Raw genomic sequence first — 10,334 nt, forward strand, 5'->3', positions numbered from 1 at the left:
GGCATAAAAATAAGTAGTAAAGTAAAGTAAAAATATCAGAAAAATCTACTTGAGTACAGTAACGAAGTATTTGTACTTCGTTACTTCCCATCTCTGTTTGTAAGGAGCCAGCAGAACCATGTCATCTATTAAGGGCAGATACTAAACCCACTGGTCCTCAAACTAGACGCCATCCAGCGTTTGGCTTCTCCTAGAAATCCTGTCCATTCAAGGTTTAAACAGGACCGGAATGGTTTGCCAGAATCCCTTCAAGGCCAACCATTAGTCTGTCTCCTTGGCCTCATCTCAGGCCCAATGACCTGGGCTGCAGTGGCCATTTGTGCCTCAGGGTTCACCTAATACCACTGTCCACCACCAGGTTTGGGGTTAGCTGCTACAAAGGGCATCACTAACCTTGCAATAATAGCTATTGACAGCTGCATTGACAATAGCAGCTCTTTGTCCACACAGAATATCTCACTGCCCCAGATCTCTGCCAGACAGTCCGAGCAGACATTTGCTACAGGATTGGACTGCTCCCTCTGTCCAGCTTCCTCTAATGCTAGCAGATCCAACTCACCACCAGGTGAGCAGACTGATGAACAACCTCCTGCTTGAAGATAGATAACCAGCAAACACCCCATGCAGGTGTCACTGTCATTTCCCATATGGGCAAAACGTTTATGGCTTGATTACTGATACATAAAGTTACCTTATTCTGATGGAATATTGTGCCTTTACAATATAGCTAGAGAAAAATTAAAATGTTCTACCTCTTGATTCTGTAATTGGGTCTCTGCATTTTCAGCCAAGAGCACCGGGCTGGAGAAGACGTTGTTTTCGACACCATCCAGCCAGGAGGAAGTGGTTGACACGGCTGTGAAGAGCTGCTGCTCCATCTGAGCCACCTGTGTTTCAGCTCCACCGCCAGCCTTTGTAGAAACAGGGAAAAGAACATTACCAAATCAATATTTACCTGCAACACACGTTAGAAGGAATAAGTATCAGAAAGGGGATAACCTGAGTGGTCATTTCTTCAACCGTCTGTCTGAAGCTGTCATAGAGAGTTTGCAGAGAGGAGTTATCGGGTTTGGTGTCTCCTTTAAACATTGGCCCAGCTGATGTTACACGAGTAGCTCTGGAAAACACCTGCAAACAAACAGAGGCCAACCAAAAACACATTAAGATGTTCTCTGTCATATTCAGTGTGAACATAAATAAATCAATAGATGAATAAACAATGTAGTACTGGCTGCTTCTGGTCCTGCTCAAGAGTTTTTTGTAAAAGCTGTAATTTAGTCCTGAGCTCAAGTCTGAGGCTTTCCCATCTCTGCTTCATCTGGTCTGCTCTGCTCTCAGACAAAGCTGCCGGGGAAAATGGCTCCGTAGTGCTGCAGGAAAGAAGCACATGTGTGATTAGTGCTCTGTTTTAGTGAAGCACAATCTAATTAGAGGCGTGTTCCTAAGATACCTGGAACTACTGGGTGATGACTGCTGGATGAGAATTTCCTCCCCTCTGCTAGCGACTGACTGAAGCAGCTTTTTCTGCTCTGCAAGCTGCTCTTCCAGATCCTTCACAAAAACACACACAGATTAATGAAAATAAGATTACTTCATTCATTTATTTTGATACAACTGTATAACCTTCCATTATTCTCTATAGTGAGTGCGCCTTACGTTACACATTCATAATGCATAACTTTTTTATGTTCTGCTGTCACAAATGTCACGTGACAGACCAGCACAAAGTGATAAATTACAGTAAATTTAAAGACATTTTTTATAACCTTTAATTGTCCAAGTTCCCATTTTTTGGTAATTTGAATATAAACACCACTTTGTAGCAAACATGCAAAATAGCAAAGTCAAATGTGGTCTGCAGTGTCTGCAGGGTCTTAAAGGTGAGTTGAACTGCTTCATAGAATAGCACCAGTAATCTAATGTTGTTTACTGTGTGTAATATGTTACCGACTGTAAATTAGGTGGGGGAAAAATCATAGGTGAGTAAAAAACAATAGTTAAAGAGCTAAAAAGTAAAAAAAATCTATCAGCAAATTTCTTGTAGCAGCATTTTTTTTATTATTACATTGACTTTGATATTTTGCTGTGAATATATATATATTTTTTATGTTACAATAGTCTTGTTATCTCCTCCAATGACACTCTTGAATTGGAATTTTGAATTACAAAGTATTTCCCTCAGAGACCTAAAGGGTTCAGTTGAAATGAAATGAAAACCATGATCTATTGTAATTAATTGATAATTAAAAAATAATGCACTTATTTAAGCAATTCAGCTACACTTAGAATCCAGAACTCATGAGGTGGTATTTTGACCACTGAATGTAGATTTCCTTATAGACATATGAGATGCGTTTAAAATGAGCAAAAAATGTTGTTCTTGTTTCAAAGATATAGAAGACGGTCTATTTTTTGCTTTGCTTTGTGTCACATTTATGTCAAAATGCCAGAGAACAGAAAAATCTGCACGCAGGAAGGAGCTGTGGCTTTGGGAAGAGAAAATAGCTCCATGCACGCATCCCACGCTTGCTCGGGATCTCCCCACGCGTGTTCCACGGCGTTCCACTTTCGCACGTGTTTCTGTTCAGCACCTTTGCTTGCGGACAGCTTTCTTCTCGCAGGAAGCAAAATATGTTTTGACAGTCGGGCAGAGACAAACCTCTTCTGTGAGCCTCCTCCTGATTGGCCGTACACACATTGTATGCTTTGAAAATGTTTGTGCGAAGCAAACGTTCTTATAAGTTTATGAAAAAAGAAACATCTCAGAGGAAAAAAATAAGACCAGGGTGTATTTGGGAGATTATTCTAGACCAGGCGGGTTAGTTTTTCACAACGGGCCTTTATCTTTTTCACCTACATACCCTGAAAAATTGTCCACTATGCCTTTAAGATCCAACACTATTTTTTTTAGGTAAGATTTTTTTTCTTTTAAGATTATTTTATTCAATATGTTTGGTAGATTAATCCATTACCAAATAATCAAGAGCTGCAGCCCTAAAAAAATAAATATTGAAAGTGTAACAAGCTCACCTTGGTAGAAAATCCAGTGGGATCAGTCATTACTTGTGTTAATTATTAATACCATTATAAATAATGATAATTGAAAAACCTAAAAATAAATTGTCATTCACCTAAATGAACAAGCCAGACATGAATCATAATGTTAACTTTCAAGGAGCTACAGAGCTCCACAGCTAAAGGGGAAGAGTTATCAGTAAGACCCAGAAATCTCCCATTTTTACTAGTATGCAGGACTAATAAACCATAATACCTTCTGTCTCTGCAGACTGTCTTCATGGTGTTGTGTCCGTGTGGTCCGAGCCTGGGCCAGCCAGTCCTGCACACTGGAACTTGAAGAAAGACTGGAGTCTGATTCACTGTCTTCTGGCTCCTGTAGTGAACCCTGTAAAAGCAGCAGCAGCAGCAGTTTAGAGCCTGTAAAACAGGCTAAGATCTAAGATTACCAAATGTGGAACCATTTCCATACTGTAGTTAAATTAAAAATAGAACAAGACAGAAACAAAAGCCACAAAAACACATAAAGCTATAATTGCTCCATTCTTAGAAGAAAAAGCTTCAAACAACAAGACAATTAAAATATAAAACAGTAGGTTTAAGCAGCCATGGTTTTTGAAAAAGGCCCAGTGATGTCACTGGTATAAAAACAAAGCAGAATGAATGACATTGTTGTGTATTATGCATCAGTGCATCCCATCGTTTAAGCAGGCGGTCTGCTCACCTGCATGTTAAGCTGTTTGTCCTGTAGCATTCTCTGCAGCTCCATTAAACCGCCCTTTAACGTGCGTAACCTTGCAGCCAACTCCTCAGCCTCCCCTCTGGTGTCTGTTCGGCCCTCCCGCAGCAGGTTCTCGCTGCGCACCGACAGCTCTGTGAGGGCCAGCACCTTTTCTTCAATCTCCACCAGCATGTTCTGCAGAAGCAGGAGCAGAGAGGCCAGCTCATACATGACGTCTCCCCTTTGATCTCCTCGATCTACACAACAGACCCTCCGGGCCTTGCAGCTTTCCCCGGCCACAGGGCAGAGAAAGCCCTCATCCTTGGCCCACCTTCCCAACCTTTGCTCCTGTTCAACATATTAGCGGTAATCCTTCACGCACCCTGCTCTGCAATGCACAGCCTCTCAGATACATTTAATAATGATTCTCTTGCGGTAAACATCTTTTTAAGTCCCTAAGCTCAACAGTACCCAATGATATGTGATGTTTCCTTTTCTGAGCACGCGTTAGTTTTCCAAGATCATTGCTTCTCCTTTGAGCTGCTGAGTGACAGCAGGTTCACCCTCTTCCCCGCCCTCCTGTCTGTTCCTCACTGCGCCCACTTGGATATTCAAGTAGCTTTGTCACTGGCACAAATAGCAAGCGGTTTTAATTGTGATAACCCCTCCCCATGCTTCTGTCACGCCTCTGTCCCTCAGAGACCTGGGTATAATCTTCTTAAGGATGGTGCTGCAGTCACTTAGCAGGCCTACCATCTGAATGTGGCTTTAACTTTGCTAACCCTGTTGTTTACTCTCTGTAAAGCTGTGGCCCTCTCCGTACCAGTATGTAGTGAGCAAAATATTCAAATGAAAATATAAATGTTAAAAAATTTGACCAGATAAATCACTTTCTACATGTAAAAATACCTTTTCTATGACTACTTTTACAAAACACTGCCCCTTTTACTCAGTTCATTTAATATATTTATGTTTCAGTCCTTACCTGGCATTCTGTGAGCTGATATTTTTCATCCGTCTCGTCTGCAGGACTAGTGTGAAGAATGGGCATTGCAGCAGTTCGAGTTCTGGTCAACCACTCATCCAGCTCAGCTGCTTGGGTGAGATACGTCTGCAAAGCTCGCTCCTGATGCTGAACCTCCATATTGTCAGTGGCGCGCTCCTGCAACCAGCCAAAATAAATAAATGTAATAAAAAATTTTAAATTTTGTTTATTTAGATAAATAAAATGGCTGCCATGCATAGTGTTGACAAATGTACCTCCAGTAGTTGTTGTTTCCCTGAAGCTTTCATATGGATGGTTGCCATCCTCTCTGCCAACACAGCCAGAGAAGACTGCATAGCAAGGTGGTCAGCCAAATCAGAGTCCACAGCATTGGTAGCAACGTCCTCTGTGAAGCCTGCCTGCAGCCTATCGATTTCTTCCTGGACTTTCTGTATCTCCTGCATGAGATCCTGCACACAACAATACAAAGGTTAGCCTGGTATTTTTTTAATCTGTTTCTGAAATTCCTTTAGTTTTACGCCATGAATTGTATTGTTCTGAATGAGAGACATGTCAGGTCTGAGGAGCAAATCTAGATTATCGTTTGTTTTGGAATTAGGTTTTTATGATTTTTAATGGCCAAGTTTGTGCACGCAAATAATAAATGTGATTGAAGTTCCACTTTGCTCTCAATTCAGTTATTTTAAATATAATAAATATAAAGATGAGAAATAACATTTTGTATGCAAAAATATGCATAAACAGGGTTTCAACAAGAGAAAGACATGGTTGAATTAATGTTAACATGCATCTGAGCGCTCTGACTGTGGAGAGGCTCTCTCTGACTGGATCCACTTTGCATTTAATCAACTGACTTCCTGCCTTAACGATTCGCTATGTTGTAGATCAGTGGTTCCTAACCCCGGTCCTCAGGGTCCCTCTACCATGGCATGTTTTATTTTTTTGGAATTTTTTTATAGTGAGAGCATTACAGTACAGAGGTAGTTACTTTCAGGGAATGCATAATGTTACTACCGCCAGTATTGTTACTACCACAATAAATTTTTGTATGTATAAAATTATAGACAAAATGTAAACAAAATACACAAGTTACATCTGAAATTACATCTACCAACTTTGAACAAACAGGGAAAGTGTTAGGAATCCAGTCTGTGTGGGTTGTGTTTTTGTTTGTATTCCCTCCACCACCAGGTGGCGCCTGGTTCTCGTTGGCCCTCTCACACACCTACGGTTGGTTGCCTCATTACCCGAGGACTCTTAAGCTGCTGACTGCCACTACCTCAACGCAAAAGGGTTGCCAAGTTTGAGGAACCCAACCAAACCGAAGTTTGGCGGAGCAAAACGAAGTTTTGGCAAACCGAAGCCAAAAATGGTTTTTGGCCTTGCCCCCCCGCAAGAAAGCAACCCCAAAAACGGAAGGTTTGGAACCTCCCCCCACTGGAAGGATCGTCTGAGCTTCAAACTGAGCTGAGGATTCAAACTGGAGGTCTGGATCTACTTTTCCCCAAAGGATTGTTTGAGCTTCACACTGAGCAGGGGATTCATCTCCACAAGATCTGTTCAAGTACCGAAGGAAATCTAAGTGGCAGTCAGCTCCTCCGTTCCTCAAGGAAACAACTTAACCTAGGTAAACCCTGTCCGCCCTCCAACAAGCAAACCTATTTCTGGAACAATCCCCACCGACTGGATTCAAAGAAAGACACCATTTCTGGAAACGTGAGTCCTGTTGCCTTTACTCCCTTTTGCAAATGAAGCTCAAGTTTCCCACTGAGCCTGAACTAACCACAGGAACTTCCCCTTCTCTTTTCAGTCCCAGTTCGCCATCGTTCAGAGCAGCACTGGACCCATCTCTACCAGTTCTCAATAAACCTGTAAAACCTTCCCCTGGTCTCTCTGATTGGTTTTCTGCATGTGGGTCAGATCTTTGAATAAAATTATGACAGAAAGACAGGTCTACCTGAAAAAACAGGAGTAAATTATATACCAGGCGGTTTTGAAATAAAGTATGAGAGATACATTAATATATTAATCCTTAGACACTACAGAGCATAGATTAAATAACAGGCGCTGCATGGTCATCCATTCCATACTTCTGTTTGTTCAAGTCCAGCATGTTTAACCCACTTGGCCCACCTCTTAGTGAATATATTTTTCTGAAGGCGGATGGAGAAGGTGATCCTTTCCATAAGGTAAATGTCCTTTACGATACTTGTCCACTCTTGTATTGTGGGTGGGTCGGGGACCAACCAACGTCTTGTGAGCGCTTTTTTACACGCAGTTATCAGAATATCAACACGGCATGTTTTAGATGCGTCTGTTCCATCACACCTGACCAATTAATGGCTTCTCTTCAGCAGCCACCAAGTGCTGCAGAAGGCTGTTAGTCACCCGGGTAGTCAGGTGTGTGGCAACAAAGGAGACAACTAAAACATGCGGTGCAGGGTTCCTCAAGGACCAGGGTTGGAAATCGCTGCTCTTGATTAAAATGGAGTTGAAGGGCTAAAAATAGAACAGCCATCTATTTCAGAGAAGTGGCCAAAGTGTCTGGGACACATAAAAAAATGATGTGGTGCAATGGAACCACTCTGATTGGCTATAACTACCGCGATCAGCTACGACGGCCCGGTGGAGCCATGCCTTGACGTTTAGGCGCCGCTTAAACATTCAGTGGAACCCAAAGGTAATACTGATCAGAAATAATAACAAAAATATTGCTAACAGGTTTTCTGGGCATTTTTACCTTCGCCAACTTGTGAATTATTTAGTGTTGCGCCAATTTTTTGGGCCCCGATACCCGAAAGCTGGCTGTGCAGTATTGGCCGATACCGATACCATAATAATGTAAAATAATTGCCATCATGGCTTTGTCAAGCTTCTGCCTACCTTTGTGAAGCAGGAAAAAATCTGATACATAGTGAATCCAGTAGAACTTTTAATTGCCTACCAGGAGTGGGTGACAATAGTTGAATAAACTTATGGCTATGGTATCGGTGCCCTATTTGTTGGTACTCGCCGATACCGATACCACCATTTTAGGGCAGTATCGGGGCCCCGTCCGATACTGGTATCGGTATTGGTGCAACACTAGTATTATTGGTCAAATATAGCAATATTCAGCTTTAAACAGCTTTCAAATCATACAAACAACTTTGTGCTTTTGCAAAGTTGGCCAAATAAGAAACAGATAAAATAAAAGGAAAAGTTACATAATTAACTAAAATTTGATGAATCCTGGATAACCACCAGATATTCCCTATCAGACGTAATGGATAATGAATAATGGAGCAAATAATAATTAGGACTCACCTCATGGACTTTCATGTGGCTATCTGGGCTTTTGTCTGCCTCCAAAGGTTCACTGAGCTTAGACTCCAGTGTTTCCATTTTAGAGGAAATGGACTGCAGAGAACCTTGGTAATGCTGTTGTTTTTCCAAAGCTTCATACAAGGATCTCTGCTTCTCACTTATCTGCAGGTCAATGAGTAATAAAACACAGGAAGTCAATTTAAATTGCCCGAAACATCAGTACAAATATCAGCGGTTCATAATTATTGCTTCCAAACAGCTTTCCTTATAATTAACTGCCTCTTGCAAAGCTTGCTTTAAAACAGAGTTTCATTCAGATACGGTTAACGGAAATAAAGTTCAGTGGCTTAAATATAAAAGACATGGTCATTTATACCAGTGCATTAAACATCTTATTCAAAAGCTGACAAAATCTTTATTATTACTTTTTCATTATTATTAAGTGAATGTTCATTATTACAATTTGACATATAATAAAATGTCAGATAAAGCATTGGAGTGATGTTTTCTGCAGCTGTATTGACCCCTGCACACTGCCAGTCAGCTGCTTATAAGAAAGACAAATTCAGCCTTTAGAAATAATTTCAATTACAAAACACACGGGTCGTTAGCCACATAGCAGCAGTACCAAGATCATATCTTTGCAACCTCTTGCAGGATGACACAGCAGTGATGTGTCATCCTGCCTTGCTGCCTATGCCCGCATCAAAACGTTTGCTGCATACAAAGATGGAGGACCCATTAGAAACATGGATTCGATGAACACAAGAGCATCAGTTCTCCTCTTCTGATACACAACCTACCTTGTATTCTAGTTCATTTTCTCTAACTTTATATACATTAAACGTACTTTCAGTCCATCATAGGGATTAATAACTGTGTTTCAACTTATAATCACATCTTTGTGAGAAGATTTTATTGTCATTTGGTATACATCGTGTATACAAAACAAAATTCCGTTTGCAACACCCATAACAACACCACCTCTTAAAAAACAGCAGCAATCAAAAAAAAAAAACATGGGAGAAAAAAAAAAACCTGAAAAAAAAAAACAAAAACCTGAGCTACCTTGTAGTAGTACAAAAAAGTAGTAGTACTGTGTGTGCCTTTATTTTAGCACCAAGTGATTTATTTTGACTAGAAATGTGACATCTGATTTGATTACATATATTCTTGCTAAAAATATGGGCTTAAAATTTTTATATAGGCTGTTATGGAAGATAAAGAAAGTCAATTAATCCGAATTTTCAACATAATGCTGATTTAAAGAAACAGCTTTCCAGTTGAAGCTGCATGTCTGATGAAGGGTTGACTGCCAGCTCTACAACAGCAGACAGCCCTACTCATATAGTACTCATCGTTATGACCACAAAGATGGGGACTAGAAAATATATTTTTGTATACTTTTATACTAAAACCATGAGGCCATGATACCATGGTGTTTTATTTTAACGTTAAGTTATTGTCAAATGTCAGAGTCTCATACCTAGTTGTCAGAGGTGGAAAGTAACGAAGTATATTTACTCAAGTTACTGTATTGAGTAGGTTTTTTGTGTATTTTGTATTTTTCAAGTAGTTTTTAAAATCGGTAATTTAAATTTTACTTGATTACGTTTTGAGGGAAGTATTGTATTTCATTACAGTACAAATCCCATCCATTACTGAGTAAAAAAAACACTTTGGAAAACCGAAAGGAAGACAAAAAATCGGGCTCTGAAGCACTACAGTGAGTGACATGATCAGCATGTAGAGATAGGCTACCAGGCGCAAAATCTTTCTGTAGGAGATTGGGAACGAGATGGAGGTGGAACACGGGAGAGAGAAAAAAGGTTTTACCTTGCTTGAGTTGCTACAGCCAGCAGCTAACGCAGCTACAGCGCTACACTCTGGGTGTATGAACATGATGGAGGCTCATGAACATGTCCCTAGAGTGTAGCAATGTAGATGCCTGGCTGTGTTAGCTGCTGGCTGTAACAACTCGAGCTAGGTATATATTTAGGTTATTTATGGAGTCAAAACACGTGATTTAGCCTTGATTTGCATTATAACTTTTTATGTTAAAAGAAGGATGGCACTCAGAATGAACAACTCATGGCAATTCAATTGATGTGGAAACATTGAAAACATTTTATGGGATGTTCTGCACTAAAATGGCACATTATACATTTATAAGGGTCTTAAATGTCATGTGTGGCGTGTTTTATGTTGTTATTGCATTTGTATAGTGCTTATTAATAACTGTTGTTAATGTTTGAAGAAAAGAAGGACGGCACTCAGAACCAACAA

General features: G+C 40.4%; 1 protein-coding gene across 1 annotated transcript in view; it reads right to left on the minus strand.

Moving 5' to 3' along the window:
• Positions 1-10,334, minus strand: part of syne1 (spectrin repeat containing, nuclear envelope 1) — a 172,957-nt gene that overhangs the window by 48,466 nt on the left and 114,157 nt on the right. Inside the window, exons 87-95 of the mRNA XM_015395967.1 lie at positions 8,049-8,210; positions 4,997-5,191; positions 4,722-4,898; positions 3,740-3,931; positions 3,272-3,403; positions 1,451-1,551; positions 1,229-1,370; positions 1,000-1,128; positions 753-911 (exon numbers count right to left, since the gene is read on the minus strand). Of these exons, the coding sequence (XP_015251453.1) occupies positions 753-911; positions 1,000-1,128; positions 1,229-1,370; positions 1,451-1,551; positions 3,272-3,403; positions 3,740-3,931; positions 4,722-4,898; positions 4,997-5,191; positions 8,049-8,210 (1,389 nt within the window). The remainder of the gene's footprint in view (positions 1-752; positions 912-999; positions 1,129-1,228; positions 1,371-1,450; positions 1,552-3,271; positions 3,404-3,739; positions 3,932-4,721; positions 4,899-4,996; positions 5,192-8,048; positions 8,211-10,334) is intronic.

Source organism: Cyprinodon variegatus, unplaced genomic scaffold (assembly GCF_000732505.1).
Source record: "Cyprinodon variegatus isolate N-32 unplaced genomic scaffold, C_variegatus-1.0 Scaffold770, whole genome shotgun sequence".
Lineage (NCBI taxonomy): Eukaryota > Metazoa > Chordata > Actinopteri > Cyprinodontiformes > Cyprinodontidae > Cyprinodon > Cyprinodon variegatus.